The sequence below is a fragment of the Chaetodon auriga genome, chromosome 12, assembly GCF_051107435.1.
Source record: "Chaetodon auriga isolate fChaAug3 chromosome 12, fChaAug3.hap1, whole genome shotgun sequence".
Classification (NCBI taxonomy): domain Eukaryota; kingdom Metazoa; phylum Chordata; class Actinopteri; order Chaetodontiformes; family Chaetodontidae; genus Chaetodon; species Chaetodon auriga.
The window spans coordinates 11,545,138-11,570,000 of record NC_135085.1 but is presented as its reverse complement, the minus strand read 5'-3'; the positions used below and the strand labels follow the sequence as shown (position 1 = coordinate 11,570,000).

At 44.0% G+C, this 24,863-nt stretch overlaps 1 protein-coding gene across 2 annotated transcripts in view; it reads left to right on the top strand.

The window, feature by feature from the left end:
- The window catches only part of LOC143329725 (ephrin type-A receptor 3-like), an 83,784-nt gene that overhangs the window by 37,529 nt on the left and 21,392 nt on the right, over window positions 1–24,863 (top strand). For both annotated transcript variants that reach the window (XM_076745747.1, XM_076745746.1), the window contains exons 6-10: window positions 5,692–5,847; window positions 8,795–9,130; window positions 10,088–10,200; window positions 11,725–11,887; window positions 13,788–13,896. In XM_076745747.1, coding sequence (XP_076601862.1) covers window positions 5,692–5,847; window positions 8,795–9,130; window positions 10,088–10,200; window positions 11,725–11,887; window positions 13,788–13,896 — 877 coding nt within the window. The remainder of the gene's footprint in view (window positions 1–5,691; window positions 5,848–8,794; window positions 9,131–10,087; window positions 10,201–11,724; window positions 11,888–13,787; window positions 13,897–24,863) is intronic.

Sequence of the window (24,863 nt, the reverse complement as noted above, 5' to 3'; positions counted from 1 at the left end):
TTAAAGGTTGTTATGAACTGCGATTAAGGATTAGAGGTTCTCAGCGGGGGGCTGGACTGTGATGCTGACGTCTCTATTGCACACATACCGCCCCCCCCCCCCCCCCCCCCCCCCACACACACACACACACACACACACACACATCACCACCATCACATGCAGACACGCACACACACTAATGCATTTTGCCCTGCTCTCCAATCTATAAACAGAACCACACACAAAAACACACACATACATACTGTCTTACTCCCACTACACAGACACACTCTCAGTTCATAATGTCACACGTGTCGAGGTCTTCTTCGGCTTTTAAAACATGCTCTTTGCCTTATCTTCCTCACACATTAATGTATAGTTAATCTAGTGATTGAAATGACATGTTTACATGAACATCTGTAACACTGTGAAGTTCCCGTAAGCAAATGATGATTTCTTCACACCTAATTGCAACTTAAAGTTTGTTTAGCTTGCGAACATGTCAACTGGAGCGAAAGCATGTTTCACGGGTACGTACGCATGAGCACAAACACACAAACGCACACATACAGATGCGACCCCGGTGGCCATAAAGGACGTCAGACTCAATCTTGTCAGATTTCTCCACTGACGCTTGATGTATCAATTTTTAAGTAGCTGGCCTCAACTAACGCCTGGGTAGCCGACGAACACACACACACACGCGCACACACACACACACACACACACACACACACACAGACAGGCTGCTCTGTGCTCCAGGAGCTGTGGCACTCGAGGGGTACTAGAGGGGTTCCAGCTTGAAAGCCTGTTGCCATGGTGACCATTATGGAGCTCATCTCCCCTGGGCCAGCAAGCTTTACACAACTTCCCTCTCAAAAGAACACACACATGCAAACACACACTCACTATACCCCCCCCCCACCACCACCACCTATCCACAAACACACATACACACACACACACACACACACACACACACACACGGTTTTCTCCTCTTTCTGCCCTTTATGGTAAAGCCGGCGGGGAGCCAATGTTTGACTTGAAGCAAGTGCGACAGAAAGCAAGAGAACAGAGCAATTAACAGTTAAACCAGCAAGAACATTTGAAAGGGAAGTGGAGGAGAGGAGAGGGCTGGCAGCCAGGCAGAGGAAGTATTTGATTCAGAAAAGTGCAGCTAATGTGATTCTGCATACGTACACAGCCGCCTGGTTGGATGTAATTAGAATGTAATGACTTCGACGACGAGATGTTGGGTTTTGCGTGTTTGTCTGTGTGTGTCTGAATCGGTTCGGGCCCTTTCCAACACGAACTGAATGCATTCCACAAACTCTTCAGTCAGCAGCTTCTGTCAGGCACACGAGCAGCTCCTAAACCTTATTTTAGCTATTTAACGAAACTGTTCACACAGAAGTGCAGCTGAAGACTGAAGACGCCGGAAATTTGAAGTGTCATTCATGGCGGCATACGTCACAGCATTAACTAAAGCATGGCGTGTTCTTGTTCAGTATGCTAGTTTCTACCTGAAGGGCCAGTATCTTAAACAGTCACTCAGCTCCATACTGACACATGACTTATACATGACTCCACAACGGTACTTAACTTAAATCGACAGTAAAGGCTGCATGTGTAAAAGTACATATGCCTGTGTGTGTGTGTGTGTGTGTGTGTGTGTGTGTGTGTGTGTGTGTGTGTGTGTGTGTGTGTGTGAAAACAAGACTTTACACCTCTGCCAGTGCAGTTGGTTTTGGCTTCCTTCTCTGTGTCAGCTTCCTCTGATAGATCACATTCACTTCATGCTATGGCATAAATTTGCAGAGGAATGCGAGTGAGAACATTCACACGTTACCTCGCGTCTGACAGGTGAGGATTTGCTGCTTCTCTTTGTTTTATGCAGTGGTGGAGGAAGAATTTAGATCCTGTAGTTTAGTAAAAGTACCAATACCATGCTGTAAAAATACTCAATTACAAGTAAAAGTCCTGCTTTAAAGATGTTACTTAAGTAAAAGGAAGCTATCTGAGTATAATCAGGAAAATGTGACTAGATAGACTTTAGACTTTAGACTGCTTCTTTATTGATCCCAATTTGGGAAAATATTTTGTTGCAGTAGTAATTAAACATACAGACGACCATAGAATGTATACAGTATAATATGTATACTTTAAGTAAAAATACTCAATGCAGAAAAATGGCTGCTATGACTGCAGGATTTTGCTCTTGTAGTTGATGTGGAGCTCATTTTGAACTGTTTTATATGGGACTGCAACCAATGATTATTTTCATCATGGATTATTGCTTCATTATTTTCTCCATTAATAATATAATATATAATATAAGAACAGTGAGAACTGCCATCATAATTCCATAAACCATGAACAAAAACAATGAGTTAAGAGATGCTAAAAGGCTCTGCAGAGCTGAGGGGAGTCTGGGGAGAATCCTCTGCGTGTCCATCACTCCGAGTGACACCATTCAGATCACACCCATTGTTGATATAAATATATTGATTAATGCAGCTTTTTCGAGATGTATCCTTGCTTAGATAACTGTAACAGGCTTATTATAATTGATTCAAGTAGTTGCACCCCTAAAAGCAGCACAACAGAATAGAAATAGAAAACAGAAGAGGACAAACTCAATCAGCTCATGCAGTGTTTTCCCAGAGGAAACAGTTGGGTTGTTCCCCTCTCAATCAGTGCGTGGTTACTGAGGGTGTGTCTTGAGTAGCAGTACTATATCATATCTAAGAGCTATCGATTGGCATAAATACACTAAGTCTCTCTGGTGACCATATGAATATTTAATAAGACACTGGATCTGAGGCCACTCTTTGTCTTTAGAAGAGACACACACACACACACACACACACACGCTCCCTATATACTGAACAGCACTATCAGCCATTACCTTGAAGCAAATTTGGAGTTCGCTCATAGTTCTACAACATAGTTTTTGTGACTAAACTTTTGCGCTCCTGTGCGTCTGCTTTGTGTGTGAGTGTATGTTTATGTGAGCACTGTCTTACTGCCTCAGCCTTCTTGTCCCTTTTTCATATCTATGGTAAATCATTAATCATCAGGGAACCAAGTCAAGTAACACATTTCCCATGGGGCAGACACGGTGAGTAGCTTGAGAGAAACAACAGGCAAGAAAAGTGGGAGAGAAGGGAAAAGGGGGACTCTGGAGCGAGAGCGAGGTGGAAAAGCAGAGCAGAAAACGGCAGATCAGGAGAGGGAAGCTCCACTCGAGGCAGCCAAGGCGCCATTCTTGCAGAAAGTTTTTGATTAGGCAGTTGTTCGGACGCCAGGCCTGGCATGGGGCGCCCTGTCTGTCCTCGAGCGCCGGGGTCCTTTGTGCCTGTGTGGCTGGCCAGCGGCCGGAGCCAGGACTCTCCGGATGAAACGTCCCCGGAGAAAAGCTGCTTTTCCACCCTGCTCCCACAGCCCAGCCAACAGGAACACACACACACACACACACACACACACACACACACACACACACACACACACACACACAGTTACTAGCACAGCACATATAGGCACCCATTACCTTGGAAGCTGACAGGAAGGAGGAAAGAGAGCAAAGGGAGTATCACTCCATTTCTTTCTTTCTTTCTTGCACACACTCACACTCACACACACACACACACACACACACACACACATCCCTTTTCCAGTGTTCTCTCAGGTCTTTTGGGGATTGTGCTAGTGGACTTTGCTCCCTTATGATGAATGATTTGCCTAAAAATACTGTCTGTATGTGAGCAAGCACAGCGTCCAGGTGGAAGAACTTACCTCCACAGTGAGAAATCACACTACTTTTAGGCCACTTTTCCATTTCTCTATCCGCAGGTTAACCACGCCATTGAACATATGCGTGTACCTGTGAACGTGTATGTGTGTGCAGTGTGTGTGTGTGTGTGTGTGTGTGTGTGTGTGATAATTTACAGCCTTTCTGGGACGAGTGACGTGTAGCTTGATTAAATTCGTGACCTTCACCACCAGCACAAGCAATCAGCAAGCTCACACACACGCTCACACATGCCGCATACTTAACACCTCCTCGCACACAAGCGCTTGGCACACGAACATGCAATCAGCACCTGGCGGATTCTGTCGCATCATTGATCCAGCCTATTCACACACATACACACACGCACACACATACACACACACACACAGGGCATCTATCGAATTGCTTTTGAGACTCCCTCATTTTCCTTACATGGGTTTTTGTACACAGTAATACTATTTACCACCATGGCAGAAAAGGCATGTAAGGATGGGAATACCAGGCCTATGAATGTATAAATAAATACATGCGTAATCTATATTCAGATTACCAAAGGGAGAGCCAGGAATTCCATTTTACTGCCTCGGATGCAAAAGGGAAATCATTCAAGTCCCCAATCTATTTCAGCAGGCTGCTCCTGTTGAGATGTAGCACGGCTTTCCCTCCCCAGTTTTATGACTCCACATAATGACTAATATGCAGCCACTGTAACAGCCGTAGCAATAGTCATATTATGTTATTGTGATTATCGCAGTGACTGCGACTGTGTATTTTTGTTCCCCCGGTTGCCTGAAGATCTAAAGCTTATATAACAGGGATGGTAGTTGATCTGCTGTTGCACTGTGTTATTGTACTGTACGGCCCTGTGGTTATACGGGCCTTCAGCCTGATGTAAAAGGATCTCACGTAGATCCAGTGTCACAATGCATTACATCAAACTTTGTTTTCGTGTTCTTTGCCGTGGGTGCTGCACGCTACATATCAGTATCTATCTGCGGTACCTCGGCTGTAGCGAAAGTCCTCATGTCGTTTTCTGTTTTTAGAACATTTTCTACCTTTATGAGTATCTGTTCTCCCTCTGTTTTCACCCAGGCTGAAAGGAGAAATCTGGTTTATTACTGTACAACCTTGGTTTTATTCTCGTAGTTTCAGTTATGATATTACTGTGGGAGCTTGACAGGGCAAGAAAGATCAGCAGTCAGGCGATCACAGGCAGAGATTAGCTGGATTAATCAAGCCACTTTATTCAGAGGTAAAACTGAATGCACCTGAAAAAGTTTGCAACAGGAAAAAGTGAGTGCCCGCACAACCGGAGCAGGTACACTGGATCAAAATCTGAAAATGGGCAGTTTGGGAAATGATTTCACTGTTTTTCTTCGTCCAATTAAGTCTGGCTACCCGGGAGGTTTGTTTAAAACCTGTCCGATCATCTGACTGCACATATTTGTTGCCTCATGACTACATTTTAGCAATGTTGCTGTGTTCCCAGAGCTCAGCACTTACTTCGGCAAATTTAATGTTATGGTAGCTGACAGCATTGATCTACAAAACTAATATCCAAGATGTAATAAACTGGAAGTATCCTATAAAGCAATTCTGGAGATTTGGGATTTCTGGCACCGCTACACTTCTCCAGTGCATGAAAAGGGAAAATAGTCATAAACAGTCAAAACTCCAGCAGGACTACACCACAAAGACGATTTCATGTTTGTTTGTTTCACGTTTGTTTTCATTATACAACATTAAGAGACCATTTACATGGGATCTTGATTGAGTGGCTTAACTTTAACTTTATAGTATTGCTGTTTTGACTCTTTAAAAACATGTTACGTCAGCTAATAATTGTTGAAATCCATATTGTGCGGTTGACTTATCACAGCTTCTAACCTCCTTTTTATCCGTCTCCTCACTCACTCCAGCGTGCAGACCTGGTACCTACAAAGCTTCAGCCACAGATGCCTACTGCACCAAATGTCCTCCTCACAGCTCGTCCCCGCAGGAACAAGCCGTCGAGTGCGTTTGTGAGAAAGGTTTCTACCGGGCTGAGACAGACCCGCGCTCCATGGCCTGCACACGTGAGTGTGGAAAAAAACTCCAACACACATACATCTTATTAGCTACAAATACAGTCGTACAATTGGAAGCATTTTTCATGTTGTGTAATAAAATATTTGCATTTGGCCTTTTGCATTTTCGTCATAAAACGGCATCAAGTAACAATGATTGGATTACATTGCATTTAATTAGTTTGTAATGTATTCTGGTGAGAATTTGCATTGCATGGCAGCTTTAAATTTATGAATTTTACCATCTATAATCCTTCCGTACATTTTCCTCTTCCTCAGCTGCTACTGGACACTTGAGATACATACATAAAACACACACACGTCCATGTCTGTCAGCTGTGTGGTTACAGTCGACAGGTATCTCAGATGAACACTGATATAGGTGATACTCTGGCAGAAATTAGATTATTTTTCTTGTTCTTTGCCTGCATCACACACACACACACACACACACACACACACACACACACACACACACACACACACACACACAAGGGGAATCAGACCACATCCTCATGAACAGAGACAGGGGAGAACAGAAAGAATGAGGAGGAAAGATTGAGCAGAGAGAGGGGGGGCAGAGAGAGATGGACTGAGATAAGGAGGGATGTGGGGGTGGGAAAGGACAGTGACATGGTGGGAGAGAGAGACTGAACTAAAAAATGGAGGAACACACACACGCTCACACAAGCATGCACACACATACCGAAAACCATTATCGGGTTATGGTAGATTACACTCATTAATCGTCGGAGCAGGTGAGATGTGTAACGGTTGGCGTTATCAGCGGGAAATGAGTAACGGTTCGTTCAAATATGTATGGGCACACACATGCCGGTGAAGAGCACTGGAGAGGATGGAGAGGGCGACAATGAGAAAATAAGGAGACAAGGTGAAAGAACTCAAAATGAAGAGACATGGAGAATGACACTTAAGACACGGGCGAAGAAGAGAACAGCGGGGGAAATAGTGGACTATCAGAGGCATATAATCTAAATGTCATAAAAGGCCGATTAGCAGAAATGATGATGACGGACAGTTAAGTGTGGCCTGGTCAAGGGGGGGACAGAAAAGAAAAAGACAGAATTAGCAGGATCAGTCAGCACACCCTTTCAAGAGATTTATGACCGACAGCCTCAATTATCCCCAGCATGGCCTCCATCACCCCGCCCATCTTTCCCCCCATTCCTCCTGCTCATCAGAAAGGCTTGCAACTGGGAGGGCTAATCAGGAAAGTCCCGGGCTCTGCTGGCGGCCCCCTGGGGCTCACTGCTCAGCCAGGACCTGATGAGATGTCAGGCCAAATGCCCATCCACTGCCAGATTTCCATACGGTTGAGATACTTGCGCCGCAATGAGCTGTGAGCGACCGTTATCAGTGGTTTCCATAAGAGTGGTTCCAAAACAGCAGCAATGGCACGGTAAAGGCTTTCCTTGGTGGAGGTCTGTGGTTCGCTCAAACTGCTGTCCATCCTGACCCCTCATTCATTTGAGTGCGACCACTACACCGACAAAGCAAGGCGGTTAATGCGGTGAAAACATCATCTGGCAAGATGATGTGGAAGCCACTTAAATCCATCACAGGGCACATTCCTGCTAGATTACTTTGTAATGTGAAGGCCATTTTGCTACATTTTACCTCTCAATCATCCCAATTAAAAACAAAATGTTTGCCGTAGTGGTAACTTTTAAGAGTTGTACTTCTCTGTATTAGAAACTGCTGAGTAAGGTTTTGGTTTTGGTGTGTAACATGCCTTCAAACTCATGTGTCTGTCACTCAAACTGGACTCTATACCCACTTAAAGAGCTCTACTGGTTTGAGGCTTTAACGTAAAGCAGAAGCAGGAAGTGTTGATTCCACAAAAACAGCAGCTTTAAAATGCAACAGGCTTCATTAAGAATCAGACAGAAACAAGACAAAAAACAAACCAGAAAAACAGTGAAGCCGATAGCTAATGCATGCTGGCTCTCCACACCATGGAAGGAGCATCTTATACTGCGTCAGAGCAAAGCGAGGGGTGTATGAGCGCCATCCAAGTTAGGTATCCGCTGTCCAACACAAACATGGCCCCAAACTGAATCTAATTGAATTTAAACTCTAATTTGTTATAATGCCTAAATTTATTATAGGAAATATTCATTTTCATGCCCCTGAGCTGCTGTTTAGTTCTCTCTGTCCTTTATTACTTGGCTTGTTGTTGCTTTGTGTGAAGCACTTTGTAACGTGGGCTTAGAAAAATGCTCTATCAACAAAGATCATTATTCCATTATTATCATCGTATCTCTTTGATCCATGCACATACACACACAACCACACGCACACACGCTAGTGAACAGAGACTGTCACATCTATCAACCTCACATGGTAAAAACCTCCCTGCGGTCGAGCGTCAACTATTTAACATCATGTGAATCCTCATTAAAGACGGATTCAGACTTCGGAAGTGTAATATATCCTCATACCGTCACATTTACAATGAGCCAAGCTCTTTTAATTACTGTCCGTTCCATAGCTATTCATTAATCAAGCTAAGTGTCCACCTTCTGGCTGGAGTCAGTTCATTCATTTTTAATTTAATCAATGTGACTTCTGTTCTTAATAGAAACTGCAGTAAGTTTGGGAATGAACATGAACATAATGCACGTTTTGAATGAACATGGAGAAAAAAACAATATTCATCGGTCAGTATTTCAGCTCGCTCTGATAAAAGGTGGTGTGTTAGCTCAGTAGTGGACAGACTGTGACTTGTACCATGTAGCTCATGTTGCATGCTTGGATTGTGTGTGTTTTGTGGTTATAGTGTGCCATACCTTTCAAATGAATGTTTTTTTTTTTTTTAATTAAAGGTACTCAAACATTTTCATCAGACCTAAAGGATACATGCAAGGCCTTTGATGAGAAAAGGCAGCACGTGGAAGGATAACAGACACACATTTTTGCCTCTGTCTCCCCTCAGGTCCTCCATCTGCTCCAGAGAACCCCATCTCCACGGTGAATGAGACCTGCGTCACCTTGGAGTGGTCTCCACCCAGAGACACAGGAGGCCGAGGAGACATCACCTACAGCCTCCACTGCAGGAAGTGCTCCGGTGATGGCAGGAAGTGCATGCCATGCGGTAGCAGCGTCCATTTCATTCCCAGACAGTTTGGTCTCTCGTCAGCCACGGTGCTGGTCACCGACCTGCAGCCGGACTCCAACTACAGCTTCACTGTGGAGAGCCAGAATGGTGTGTCGGACTTAAGTCCCACACCCAGAGGAACGGTGGTCATCAATGTCACTACATCCCAGACAGGTGAGAGCACATTATATCCAAATTTAACCACGGATGTGAAAACACCCGTATTTGCTGGCTCTTTCACAGTATGCTGTTTATGTGTGGCAGGGTGTCAGGATTTAAATTGCAGTAAACACTTGAGAAAAAAGGGATTCTGCAGAGTTTCACTGATATCCACTTTTAAAGGCTGATCAGAAAACAAAATCCTCTGGGGAAGAACAAATTGTCTCCTGATTGCAGTGTGCTCACAAATAGTATCAGGCTTTTGCATGACAACTGTAAAATCACTGCTGTGCTGCACCACTCTGATACCACAAAATGACAGCTCTGCACCTCTGCCTCCACGTATATAATCATGTGTGCATCTTTCACTCTGTGGGACTGTGGGAAATTTGTGTAAGAGAAGTGCATGTGACAGGGTGCTGATGACTAACAGCCTCATACTGTGGATGTGTGTGTAATAACAGGCAGGGGGAAGGTGAAAGGGGTGTAGGAGGTTGTTAACCTCATTAAGATCCCCACATGTCACATGTGCTACTCTCTACTACAGTATGTCTCAAGCACTCACATTTACACACACACACACGCACAAGCAAATGCACTCTTTCAACCCACACAAACATGTGCCCTAAAGTGGGAGAGCTGGGTAGGAAGTCGCAGGGTTTGGGGTTTGCACACTAACACAAGTAGATCACACCACACACACTCACATCACACATACACACATCGCAGAATGCTGTGATCACACATGTAGAAAAACACCTTGTAAGCTCTCTCATTAGCAAAATTACATGATTCAAATATGGGTCTTCTCATTATAGCACAGTAGGTATCCATCTGAAATCTCTCTCCTCGCCCCCGCAGCCTCTTTTCACGCTTTTTTTTTTTTTTTTTTTTTTTTTAAACATCTCGTTGAACTTTACTCTCTCTTTATTGCTCATACTTTCTCTTCTTCTTCTTCTTTGTTTGCTGCAGTGAGCGTAGTGTTGAAGGAGAGGCGGAGCAAGGACAGTGTGACTTTGGCCTGGCAGGGTCCAGAGAGACCCAACGGAGCGATAGTGGAGTATGAGGTCATCTATTATGAGAAGGTGAGAGAGACACACGCACATGCACACACACACACACACACACACACACACACACACACACGACCACACACAAATGCAGTTTTAAAGGGGCGCATCACCAGTTTTACACATGAAGATCAGTTTATTTGTGTTGTCATTTTTTTACAGGCCTTTATTACAGAGAGTCAGATAAGACCTTACCTTCGCACAAACACTGGGGAAAAAAGGGGAAACAGGTGGCGTCCAAAGATAAAAAAAATCCACCTGCCTGCATCTCTGAAGATCACAAATTAATACATTAAATCCGGTTTCTTTAATCTGTACAAAAACCAGAACGTGAAAACGTCAATCTGCAATACGAGGTGCTATTTTCCAGATTATATCTTGATTGAAACCAGTTGCCAGGCAACCAGTGGGGACTCCAGGAAGTTGCTGGTCCCAGCCAAGAAATAGTCGGGCACATAACCCCCCGTAAAACAGAAGATTTTTGTTTTTGTGCTTTGGTTCCTTCATAGATTCACAAAGAATGTATAAAATGTTAATTGGTGAGCTTTAGAGATGCTGGTAGGCAGATTTCAGCACATTTAGACAGAGTCGTCCTCACTGATTCCCCCCTGATTTCTGTCTCTGTGCTATGCTAAGCTAACCCGCTACTGGCTGTAGCTTCATATTTAGCATACAGCAATAACTCTGAGTAAGGCTCATAGGACATGAGTTTAGCCTTAGGGCACGTCTGTAATGACTTTTTCATCACAAACATCTCTCTCTCTCTCTCTCTCTCTCTCTCTCTCTCTCTCTCTCTCTTTCTCTTTCTTCCAATCTATCTCTATCTCCATTGCCATATCCCTCACGTCTCCCCTACTGCTCACACCAAGCCAATTAACCACACATCTGTCGAACAAACCTCGTAAAACATGGGCAAGGTGATGAAATTAAGCCTCTGTGTGTGTGTGTGTGTGTGTGTGTGTGTGTGTGTGTGTGTGCGTGTGTGTGTGTTGGCAGGCATTAGCAGTAAAATAGTGTTAATCCGTGTTGTAGAGTGTCTTCCATTAGGTGGAGTATCAGCCTCTCTGCAGGGAATCAGCTTACTGACAGACACACTTATTTTTTATTCATCCTCCCACACATATATTTGTAAGTGCACACACACACACACACAAACACACACACACCTTGGAGGAGCGATGTGGAGCGGGACTTGAGTAACCACATTTTGCCCTAAAGTGTAAAGAGGATAAGATTTGGGAGTTGACAGACACTCATGTATAAATGTGACCAAATGGTCCAGTGATAAACAAATGAAAACTCACTGAGGTGTATGTGGCCCCTGGAGACATTTAAATTTAATCATTTGAGTTTTCTATTATTTTCAGACTTTTTTTTTTCTGTCTCTCTCAATACCACAGTCCATTGCTCTTTATATAACCCTTCAGAGTATAATTTTAGCCCCTTTTTTATCCACAGTCCCTTTGTTTCTCTGACACTTAATGTTATCCACTGAACTCAGTATGCAGTCCTCTCCTTTTGCTCTTTCCTCTACTTCAGAATCAGCGGGAGCAGAACTACACAGTCCTGAAGACGCGCTCCAACATGATGACAGTGGACGGGCTAAAGCCGGGGACCACCTATGTGTTCAGGGTCAGGGCTCGAACCGACGGGGGCTACGGGAGCTACGGTGGAGAGATCGAACTGGAAACTAGCCACGAAGGTAAAGGGATGGATAATAAATATGTTTTTACTAATTTTAGTTTTCCTTTAATTGCCATTTCTTCATGTATATTGCTCTTTTTAAAATGTCCCTGTGGTTTTCATATTTGGATTTCACAAATCCAAATTAGAGGTGAATGGTGCAGGTGAACAAAAAGGACACAGGTTAACTGCAGAGCAAAGAGTACTGATGTATTATACAGTACAGTAACAGTCTGATTCATGCCTCCTGCAGTTTAAATCCATCCACCGGATGGTTGCAGAACAGCTCACTTTTCATCTGAATTGCTTCTTCAGCTCCGTTGTCAGACAGAAAAAGCTCAGCAGCCTCACAGGTTGTCATCTACTGTACATATCTGACGCAGACAGTATCCTTGAATGCGCATCAGGTAAAAAGGCGAAAAAGCAAAATCTAAAGGAAGAAGAAGCTCATGATAACAAGCATGAATTCAACAGACAGGGAACAAAAACACAGAGCGTCTTTGATATTATTGTAGCCATCAGGCGACTGGACACCTTAACACCTGTATGATTTTCAGACTGGTTCGATTCTCTCTACCAGTGATCTACGTAGAGCGGGATTTGTTTTCTTGTTCTGCTTCAAGGAGACTGACCGCTTACATTACTTCAATTTTGAGAAAAAAGAGGATGAGACACAAAGGAGAAATCTATGCCAGGTTCGATCCAGGCCAGAGGGGCCAGACCTCACAAACAGCTCGGTGCTCACAGCGCTGCATCTCCCACATGATGTTTTCAAGCTCCCTGTCACTCGTCCACTGTTTTCTCCTTTGTTTGCTGTCATCCACTTTCATTATCGCTTCATTATGTGCTCTAGGATTTTCTGCTTTAGAGGCCCCATAATGTGCTCTTCAAAGTGAACATTGATTCCCAGATGGGCAGGCGGAGGGGGATAAATCAGTTAATGTATGGCACTGTGCTATGGATTGTCTTTCTAGCATACAACAGGCCCACATTAGCCTACTTATCATTCAATAATCAATAAAAGGAATTCAAAGCAGCATTTCTATTTCTGTCCTGCAACGAGTTATGTGACTGTAAAAAAGGTTGTGACACCGTCTGGAGCTCACGATCCAGGTGGCTGGTAAACAGAGCTGCTACTGAGCCCTCAAACAGCAGGTTCACTTTCAAGTTCAGCACCGTGAGATACAGGATCTGTCAGATTCAGCCGACCCTGTCGCAGTCATATCGAGGTTATCTAATCAGATCAATTCTATCAATTGCCAAAGAAAGGTGTGTATGTGTGCGGCAGTAAAGAGGAGATCGATGCTTATCTGCGCCTGCCTGGGGGCATTAATTTGCCTCTTCAACACACACACACATACACTCACACATATACGTACGCACAGACACACGTGTCCGCTCATGCTTAGCTAAGCCAGATAAATGGGGTATTTGTTTTGAGTAATGGCTCGATTGGTGTGGCGTAAAAATCGATGCATCTTTGCAGAAAGTTCTCGGCAGCAGCCTTGTTATGTGCGATGTTAACATATCCATTTGGACAGCGTGGCCGAATGGGAATGGCTTTCACATCCACTCTCATACCCTCATAGGCGATGCAGACAGGGAGAGCGCTTTTCATCAAGGACCTTACTTACTATTCCATCCACCTCCCCTCGCTCTCTTTTACTCGTTTGCCGCTCTCTTTTTCCCTCTCCTTCAGCCTCTGTCTTTTATCTCCTTTTCTATTGCTATCATATTTCATTCTCTGTCCCTCTTTCCCCCCGCCACACTCACCTTGCTGTCTTTTTTCCACTCCTAGTAGCCTCCCTTCATCTCCTCTCCCCTCGCCTCCCTCCTGCACAAAACATCCCCGGCATCTCTCCATCCTCCTTCATGCGTTTGTTTATTAATCCACTGTGTTCCCTTTGTCTCCTATACAGATGTTTTCGCTATCGGGGACCCTAACCAGTCCACGATTCTGGCTGTGTCCATCGCTGGGGGAATCGTCCTCCTCATCTTCCTGGTGACTTGCTTCGTTGTCAGCGGAAGGTAGGGGTTAAAACAAGAGACGCGAAGGTCGTCTGCACATGTTCAGTGTGCTATAGGCTCGTGTGTCATATGTGTGTGCATTCATGAACGTGTAATGGTTGACACACACGCACACTTGAGCAGAATCTCGCTCTTGGTCTCACTTCATATCTCTGTGCCTCTCTCTGAGGGATTACATGTGGGTGTGCCAAAGCGAGGCCTCCATCTTTGACATTTACACACTGCTGCCGAAGCCTAACTAAAGGCTGTGCGATTCTGTATGTGAGGAGCACGGACTCTCTATGATCGCTCTCTTTGAAGGTTAGGTTGCAGTTAATGCTCCGTCTCAAAGAAGGCCAAAGAGGAGAAGGAGATGAGAGGGAGAAAGGAAAATAAAAGAATGCTGATTGGTGAGAGGCGAGAAGATGAAAGTCGGAGTTAGGAGTGGGCTCTTTGGATGACGAAGAAAGGGACAACGGCGGAGGAGAGGAGAGGAGAAAAAGGGGATGACAGGCTGTGATTTACCATGCCTGTAACTAAATGTTTATCCTCTATGAGCTCCGACTAGATTAGCCACATGTTAAGAACTACACACGCACGCATGCAAACATGCACACACTGATGTACACACGCTAAAAACATTAGTATTGATTCAGGTGATTGCTTATCAGGCTGAGTGCTCTATTCACTATTGACTAGGAGCGATGTAATCAGTGGAGACTGTCCTGCATGGCGTGCGCACACACACACGCGCACACACGCACACACACACGGCAATGGGAACACATCATTTTTTTTAATCGGGGGGAATTATGAGGTTGTGTCTGTAAAAAACAAAACAACCTGTTAGTGTGCCATGAGCACACATGATGACACAAACACACACTCAACTAATCAGGTTTTACAGGCTGGGGAGGTGTTAAATAGGTTTTACTGAAGGGTCGATGCACTCACATCAATTTCAGGCCTCTCTCTGTTCCTCTTTCTCTCACTCTGCCTCACCTATCTTTCCTCCATTTAGAGGTGGGGACGCTTGGGAGGAAGTGGGGTTGATTACTGCTTTCTGTTAAACATCATCTGTCAAAATGCGCGTGCATAGGTGGAACGCGTACCGTGTTTGTAACCAGGGAAGGAGGCAAGGATCAAAGCGGCATCACTAGAGAGACAAGAGCGAGGGAGCGAGAGCTCAGGGGGGAGAAAGATGGACAGAAGCAAAGTTAAGGAGAGACACAAGTGGAGGATTAAATGAGAGCGTATTACACATAGGCAGAGGGAATGACAGACTGCAGCGAGGAGGGGGGAGAAAGTACATCTGAAATATGTTTGTTGCCACTGGAGAGCTACATTTTGAGACGGTGTGAAAGATAGAGAAGAAGAAGAGGAGGAGGCTTGAGAGAGATGGCTAGAAAAAGGGGATTGATGGAGGGAGGAGGAGAGCCAGCGGCACAATGGGAAGAAGGGAGAGGTGCAAGGAGCAGAAGATGAAAAGGTAGATTATGAGAGTGTTTGAGCGCGGAGGAGGAGGACGGGTAGGAGAGATGATGGGTGGGCGATTGCACTGTTAGGTGCAATAGGAGTGTCATACTTCAGGTTTTGGACGAACTGGGAGAAATCTAAAAATAAGGATTGATCTCTCTCCTCTCTTGATGCACATACCTCCCTCTCTTTCATCTATCAAACCTTCCGTCTTATCCTTCAATCAGTCCATTCCTCTTTCTATCTCTGGTCTCTTTTCACTCCATTCAGCGCTCTCTCCGCTTCTGCTTTTCTCTTCATTTTGCCTCGTCTTTGGCTCTTCAGCTTTCATTTCCTGTTCCGTTCTTGAAATTTACATTTGGATGAAACCCCCCCCCCTCCCGTAATGTATCGAGAATCTGATGTATTTGCTGAGACCCGTTCAATGTGGACAATGATTAAATTGGAATTGAAATTGACACTGAGAGTCAGCCAGGGTTGAAATGATTTCCCACCAGACATTTATAAGGCTCCTTTTCTCCCTAAATGCCAGCTGTTTAAATCATTTCCACAATAATCGCTAGACTGGAGAGACATGCAAGAGAGCTTTTTTTTTGTTCTTGTTTTACACCTAGTTTGCCTATTGAATCCACAATCCCGAACACTCTGAACTATAAAATAACTATGCTCATATAGTCTCTCTGTCTTTCTCACTCACACACACACACACACACAGAGGCACAAACACACTCCCTGCAGCCTTTGCTGGCAGGCTACTCAACAGCTATGCCTCATAAACGGGCTGATTTGCAGGCCATTCTGTTCTGTCCTGTTCTCGTTTAATAAAGTGCTGTTATGCTATTGTTACCGCAGGAGGGAAAACATGAAAAAACGTCGAAAGCTCCTCAGACGCAGCACGACGCTGACAAATCACACCAGTTATTGCTGTGTGCGTGCCATTATTGCTCCGCGAGTATATGCGTGTGAGTGTGTGTCTGCGTGTGAAGTTGGTGCTTTTGTCCTCCTGAGGGTGCTTTGGCAGGCTGGCAGGTGCGAGCGATGGGAAGCTAGCAAGCGACTGGCATTGCCACGGATTCAGCAGATGGCCTTTCGCTCAGAAAGCGCTCTCCCCTTCAGTCCTCACTTTCTCTCGCTCCTTGTTAAACATGTTACTGCCTCTGCCTCGCAGCATCTGTGCGTGCATGTGTGCGTGTTCCTTTGTTTTGTCTGCTGTTTAATGATTCTCCAGCCTCACGACCATCTTCTTTTCTGAGTCGCCGCAGGCTTTGGTTATGTGCCAGATTCCCGTGTGTTTTTCGGCGTTCGTGTTTTTAATGTGGGAGTTTTGGTGAGAAGGCAGCGTGAAGTTGTTCCATCGATGTGACGCCTGTTTTTTGTTGTTTTTTTTTTTTTAAGTGGTCTCATCTGCTATGTGTCTCAAAGTCTGTCTTTATGGAGTACATCTGTTGTCGGAGCTGGAGATATTCCGCAGGGAGTCAAGAGCCGCAATCTGTTCAAGGAAATGTCTGAAAATTTTAAAATAATAAGAAGTGATCAATTGGATACTTAGTGCAAAAATAAGTTGTAACTTAAACCAGACTTATTGTTATTTTCTGCACAGAGGTAAGATCAAACAGAAAGCTATTGATCACTATCTTGCAGGGTGGTTCAGTTTTCATCCACAACAAAAAGAAAAGAAAACCTTCCACAGGCTGTTATCGCAAGGCTAGTATTGGAGGAAAAACAAGCTTTTCTAAGGAGAGTTTCGAATAATAAAGAGTGAAAGGCCGAGAGAGCCAGGCAAGGAAAGTGAGATGTCATTATAATGTGGCTGATTCTAATAGAAAGACTTCTCGGTCTCACTAATAGAGAGCGGTAACAGCTCTGCCTATTTAACACAATAGCACGTCCTGTTGATGTGCACGCTTGTGCGCGTAAGCTCTTTTACCTCCGCAGCATCTGTTGTGCAGCCCAGGGTTATTCTTAAAAACTTAATGACACAAAAGAGCAGAGGAAGGATGGGAGAAAAAAGGGAGAGCATGTGCTGATGAAAACATGCTGTTGAGAGAGGAGCGAGCAAGTTAAGAGCTAGTGAGAGAAAGAGGCTTGTGAGAAACCGAAGAACACTAATTGAGTGTAATGCGGCTCAAAAATGTTTGTGTGTGCATGTGTCTGTGTGTGTGTGTCTGTGTGTGTCTGTGTGTGTGCGCGCTCTTACGTGTTTGGATTTCGAAGGAGTTGTGAGAAATTGAAATTAAAAACACCAAAGGCTATAAGTAAGAAAAGTCAGAGAGTGTTTTTTAGTTTGGATGTGGGAAAGCAGAGAAAACGCGTGGTCTTCAACCACAACATAAAAAGAAACAGGAAATAGAATAAAATCAGGAACAAAGGCACCAATAATAGACCCACGTTTGCCAAATGGTACTTATGGTGAATTTGGAGGTAGAAATCAGCCAATGCATTCCCTTCGCTGTGGGTGGTGTCGGTCTGTTTGCTTGATAATAGCACTAATAATGACTTGGCTGCCATGAGATTCTGTGTGTACCAATATGAGACAAAACAGTACGGTGAGGTGTGTGTGTGTGTGTGTGCATAGATGTGACAATGATGATGATGATGATGCGTGTGTAATGTCATTAGACAGATTTGCATGTGTTGCTTGGATGCTGGTGCTTTCGATTAATGCAGCTAAGCTGTAGGGTGTAGCTGAATACAGCTTTGTCTGCAGAATGCCTGGAAAGTAGCTTGCAAACAGTGCAGTAACAGCAGCTAGCTGCCGCAGGTGCAGAACTGTTTCACACACGCTTTATGCAAATGAGCAGATGTTGCGGTGGGATTGATCAAATGTCCTATAAACATCAGACAAATTCAAAACTGTTTTTGGTTGCGGTTTTAAAGTTTATAGTGCACTTGAATAGATTTGTCAGCTCCACACACACACACACACATGCACAGACATGTTACGATCATGACCTAATCAAGTCGTGTCGGTGTAGTAGCATCATTAGGGGAATTAGTTTCACGCTGATCTGTTAGCAAATATAAAGATACACTTCACTTAATGATACAGATGACATGCTTCTTCTTCTTCCTCTCTCTCTCTTTCCATCCTCTCTCATTTGACCTTTTCACCAGGTTGTTAAAAATTGTGCCACATTACACCAATTACCGCTGCCCAGCTCGACCTCCCTGCTTCTCCCCCACTCCTTTCCTTTCCTCTCCTCTCCTCTCCTTTCCTTTCCTTTCCTTTCCTTTCCTCTCCTTTCCTCTCCTCTCCTCTCCTCTCCTCTCCTCTCCTCTCCTTTCATTACCACTCTCTTTAATGAGCGGGAGCTAAATGAAATTTTTCCAAACAGGGTGTTAATGAAACATAGACAGATTTATTAGTCATAACTCTTCAGCTAATCATTTCCCCTTCCTAATAATTAGCCAGAGCTGAGTAAATCTTTTTACGCTGTGGTCAGAGAATGCTGAGCCGGTGCCAGACACGACCAAGATGGAGAGAGAGAGAGAGAGAGAGAGAGAGAGAGAGAGAGAGAGAGAGAGAGAGAGAGAGAGAGAGAAACAGAGGCAGCCAGAAGAAGAAATCTTACTCGTTACATCACCCAGACTTTTTGTCAGAGTTTGTTTTTTTGTCATGCCGTTTTGACTCTTAATTAATTATCCACAATCAGCCTTTATTATACTTATAGTTTATTAGCACCCAGGCAGTGAACGTGTTTTGTTTTTCAGCTCGGTGAACGTGGCTTAATTTTGCTGTGAAATAATGAGAGTGAATTTAATCCATTGATTTCATTCCCAGTAATTATTTTTTATTTAATAGCTTGACATTAAATGGAATCACCATTATCATGAGTAATGATGAGAGCAGATACCCACAGCAGGGTGTGTGTGTGTGTGTGCGAGGTTGGGTGAGAGGGGGTGGTGGAGAAAGGAGGATAGATGTGTCATTTCATTGTGTCATGCTGGAGGGGTGACTAATGATTTACTGATTCCATTTTTCTAGTCATTCTGATTAGCAGTGGGAAAATAATGTGGAGGGCAGGAAATGAAAGAGGAGAGGAGAGGAAAGAGAAGGAGTATAAATGAAAGGAAAGGAAATGGGAGGAGAGGAGAGTAAATGAAAGGAGAAGGAAGAACACATGGTATGACTCTGTATGAATGATCCCCTCTGACTCTTCCTTGTCACAGAGTCTATCGGTTTCTACTCCCGTCATCCAGCCGGCAGCCGGGCCTCTAATCCTATAAACGGTGGCCTGTCATATAAAAACAACCTGGGCGATACCACGCTGCTCACAACCGCACATGCTTTATTAGCTCTCCTCACATCTCAGGTCAGCATTAGTCCAAGGTTATTCACTCACATGAAGTCAAACCGCCTCTCATCTCTCCTGACACCGATGCATCGTCGTCCACAAACAACTTTTTTTTACTGTTTCTTTTGTCCAACTGTGTTTCAAGGTTATTCCACCATCCATATTTACCTTTTTCACTTTCTTCTCTTTCTCTGCCTTTAGTGCGCGATCATGCTTTTTTTTTTTTTTTTTTTATCCTGTCTGTCCTGCCAGAGTTTCCCCTCGTTTGATCTCCTCTTTGGATGCGTCTTCTGTCACTGCGCTCCGTCTGTTTTCCTGTTTCCCGCTCTTTCCCTCGTCTTTGTGTTGCTTTACCCGTCCGCACCCTCCTCAGTTTCTCTGCTTCACACGCTCACATCCTCACCCCTCCATACATTTTGCTTCCTTTCTTCTTTTCTCTGTAGTGGCTGAGCTAACACTTTTTTAAGAGAACTTTTGTGAACTGCAGGCTGTTACGGCTTTAAATACATTATATCAGAGAATACAGGAGCGTTTGTGTGATGTGATTACCCCATCTGTATCTGACAGGGGTCATTCTCTTAATTCCACACTGCGCCGTCAAGCTTTAGCGGCCCCGGCAAACTAAAACGACAGCAGAATCACTGAGCACCGGCTTTAATTATCAGAGGAGGCACAAATCAGTGCAACTCAGTGCAGTAGATGTTGTCTCTCACTCTTTATAGCCTGGAGTTAGACTGAGGGGGAAATGGAAGCAGCAATAGAGCTTGAGGCTAATAGACCAATAAATGAAGACTTGGCATAATAGTGACAATATCAGGAAAGAGGAAGCAGCCTGCTTTGTCACACATTTTGTAAACCTTTAATGAGATTATACAGTCAGGCTGATTCACAGTGTGTTTTCACACAGGACGCGGCCCACCAGACAACTGACTTTAGGTTTTATTGAAAAAGGAGCGTGTGCAATGATTAGAAGTATGAGTCAAATAAGAATTAGAGAAAGGAATATAAAAAAAATAAACGTTAAATGAATTATAAATACATTAAGTATTAAAATGCTAAAGTGATATTGGCCAGGTGCAGGTGGGCTGTTCATGTCTTCCCTCACATAAATATGCAAAATGTCGTGAAGCAAACTGCATGATAACATGATGTTTTTCATGCCATGGTCATGTGAGTTGACCTGTGAAGTGGACTGAGTATCCAAAGCGTCTGTTTGAACTGGGAATTTGAGTGTGTTTATCTATGTGTGTCGCCTTGCGATGAGCTGGCGACCTGCCCGAGGGCTTTCTGCACGCTGAGATACAATCCAGCTTGATTTGAGCCTCGGTGGGTAAAAACTATGAAAGAATATGCCATGCAGTTTTTAAGCTCATTTTATGTTTAATTTAACTCCAGTTCACTGCTGCATGGTGGTTCAGTCGACTCGTTTCCTCTCTTACTCTTTCTCAGTCCTGCAGCCACAGTGTTGACTGACTCCTCATCGGCTCTTAATCTGAACATCAACTCTCTTATTCTTTCTCTTACTGCACGCTGACGGTGCCGTGCTTTGTTGTTGCACTGTCCTTCTCAACCCTCCCATCCACGCAGCCCATACTCAACGTCTCCATCGCTCCTGCACATGTGTAAAGATTTTACTTCTCCTTTGTGCTTCCCTTCGTACTCACTCCCTCTCTATTAGGTGCTCTGTCTTCTCATGTCTTCCCTTATCTTCTTCATCCTCAGCTCCTGTTGTTGCAGCACACAACACTGCCCCACCCTGCTTTCTGCTCACTTCCCTTATGTTAACCTTCAAGTTTTTATTCCTATGGCAGCGTCCCCCTTCTCCCCTCACTCTTCCCCTCCATCTGATTGCTTGTTAGTTGGTATGCAGGCTTGGACCCCCATTGTGCGTTCTTGCCTGTCAGCACTCTCTTTTTCCATCTATCACTCCACCTCTCTCTCTCTCTCTCTCTCTCTCTCTCTAGCTCCTACTGTCCGTTCTTTCTATCAAAAAACAGAACAAAGAAAAAGAGAGTAGAGGACGGGGCCTGTTGGGGGCGGATAAATGGATGGAAGTAGGAGGAAGAAAAAAAGAATAAGGGATATTGGACAAGGGAATGTTTTCACTTAAAGGAAGAATTACAAAAGAATATAACACCCCAGAGAGATAAAGGGCAGCAAGTGAGAGGAAGAAAGAGGAAAACGGGGGAGGGGCTATGACAACGATAATATATGGATGGCGTTCTATGAAGGTGGAAGCTTGGTAGCAGAATGACAAATGGGTCTCGAGTGACAGAGTATTATATTAAAAAGTAAATTGATATGCAAATGCGAAGTGTGTGGCTTTGGAGGACAGGGATAGCCTGTTGTCCTCAGTCAAGTGGAACAGAGAGAGGCAGAGAGAAAGGTGAGGGCCCGGGTGTGATAGTGATATCGCAGTCCATTAACGTGGCTGTTTTTGCGTGATTGGTGCAGGTGTGTGTACTTTAAATCTGCGTGACTGCACAACTGTGTGTGCGTGCGTGCGTGTGTTTGTATTTGTGGGGTAGCATTTACTGTATGAAACGGCGGAGTATAGTGCAATTGGATGGCAGCTAAATGGAACAATGATTCCTCCCACAGTGACAGATAGCGCTAACTTCACACTGCAGCACAGCAGCATAAAGAAGCAGCTCGTGGCAATGCAGGAGGACTACTGTATCTCATTATGAAGTCTGTTCCAGCTCAGGAGTCTATGAATGCTCATAGTGAGGCATCCAAATCAATAGCAGTCAACGAGCCTCTGCACATGGTTACCTGGTGCCTATAACCACGCTTTCTGCCATTTTGGGTAACTAATACATACAATCATAAAAGCAATTCCACAACCATATCTCCTACAAAATACTCTTTATATATATTTCTAAGTTGTTTTGCTAAATGCTTTTTGGAGGAAATATGCATGTAGTTGCCTGGATTACAAACGCTGACCATTCTGAGACAGGAAGTGTGACAGTCCTGCACAAATTTTGTACTGGCAACATTTGGAAACATTAAAGTGACAGTCTCCAAGATTTTCATTTAAATAATCTCATTTAAATTAAATAAATAAATTAGGGCACTATCACACAACAGTGATTGAGCCTATGGCCCATAATGAATTGCAATGTATTGCAATATTTATATACTTGCATTAGTATGAACTGCGTGGCTGTGGCCACATTCCAGGGGAAAATGTTGTATTAAGTTAGTGCTCATGCAAACAGACCATGTCCAACCGTGGCAGCTTCACATTAAAAGTATTTAACTGGTGGAACATGAGTTGACTTTTATGTCGAAGCAGTCACGGGAAATGTGTTTGTCAGTCATCTTAGCAATTACCGCTGCCATTCATCAAAAATGTGCAGAACAATACTAATTTTCAGTATTTGTTCCCAGCGGATCAGTTAATGGAACAAACTCGCCCAGCTGTCCACAGACTCATGCTGCGTGCGACACAAAATCAGATGATGGTTACTCATAGAAAGATAGAAAAAGGCCAATTATTGCCAGCACATGTTTGTTAATGCATATCAGTTGTTTTAAACATATTTTTTAGGAAACAGGGTTGACTTCCAATGTGTTTTCTGTAATGTACCTTGAAGAGATTACACAAAGAAGGGGCTAATACATGATTAAATATTGCTTCAGCCAGCAAAAGGCTATCATAAGAAGTTGGCGACTCAAAGGGAATACTTTTGATGAAAGTGAGAAAAGTGGACCATTTACAACAAGCAGCTTAACTGTTCAAACATAACTGCAGATGGGAATAGTGCATGTAGATGTGTGATTACCCTGTAACAGCAATTTGTTCTGTAGTTTTTGTATTACGGCCACATGTTACCACTTTCAAATGTGACAACCCAATAAAAAATGTTAAAAAGATACCCGTGGCATCAGGAAAATGGCTTCCACATTGTCCTCCAGAGACTAGTTCCAGAGCTGTTCATAGATGAATTACAGGTCAGTTGTATTTACTCAAAGGCAATAAATAAAATATCTATTTCAAACACACAGAGACACAGCTGTTCGGGGGAAACAAAGCCACAGCCATGTCAGATTTTGTGCCATGTTTAAGACTGCAGCACTAATGATTCATGACACTTCTAACTGAAGAGGAGAAATGAGTCGCTCTGTAATTACTATGGAAATGTGTTCATTTCCCATCAGACACACACTCACATATGCAGCCATGCACCCATGGAGACAAGATACACATCCACCAGTGATGGAGAAGTGTTTTGGATGTGGGTTTTAGTGTTTTGCAGAACTGTGTGTGGTTGTGTGTGTGTGTGTGTGTGTGTGGTTGTGTGTGTGTGTGTGTGTGTGTGTGTGTGTGTGTGTGTGTGTGTGTGTGTGTGTGTGTGTGTAGCCCCACGGGATTATCACAGTTGGAGCAGAGGTGTGACCCATGTCCCCATTCCCCATATGTTCTAAACACATGCCCCAAAGCACTGTGTGTGTGTGTGTGTGTGTGTGTGTGTGTGTGTGTGTGTGTGTGTGTGTGTGTGTGCATGTGTTTGAGAGTGTGTATGTGTGTGTGTGAGAGAGTGTGTGTCAGGGGGGTAATGATAGTCCCTTGGTGTTTGACTGGCTTGAGCCCAGCTGATAACCAGGTGGGGCCCAACTCCCCTCTCAGAAGAACATTATGCCCCCTCCTCTTTATCCCCAAATACCAGCAACCAGTCTCTACCCATGTGTGTGTATGTGCGTGTGTGTATTCCCAAGACAGCCTATTGATGTCTGGGTTATACCATGCATTCAGCTGTGTAAAATCAACACAAGGATTAAACACCAAATGACTGAGATTTACTGAGCATAGAGACCCCGTCTTTCTCTCTCATTCTTCGTCACAACCCTTTACTCTGTCAGTTTTCCACTCAGTATTCCTCTTATTTTTGTCAAACTTTTCCCATCTTTATGAAATCTTGGTTTTCGGCCACCCTTTCTCTCTGCTTCCTTAAGTCATGTACAGTGTGTGCTGCTGATTCCCACTCTACTCTTGGCTCTGAGCCCAAATCAATTCATCTTAGTGATGGACAGACATACTGACTGGCTGCTGCTTTACCTGCGTGAGGGGGAAAAGGGAGAAGAGGCCATGTAGTATTTCTGTTGTGCTCACTACCTCGTTATATGAAACCGCTGTTAAGTTTTATGTTTTTTGTCCTAAAAATGTTTGTGCTGAATTTAAAAGAGCAGTAAATCTCAGAGACAGCGTTC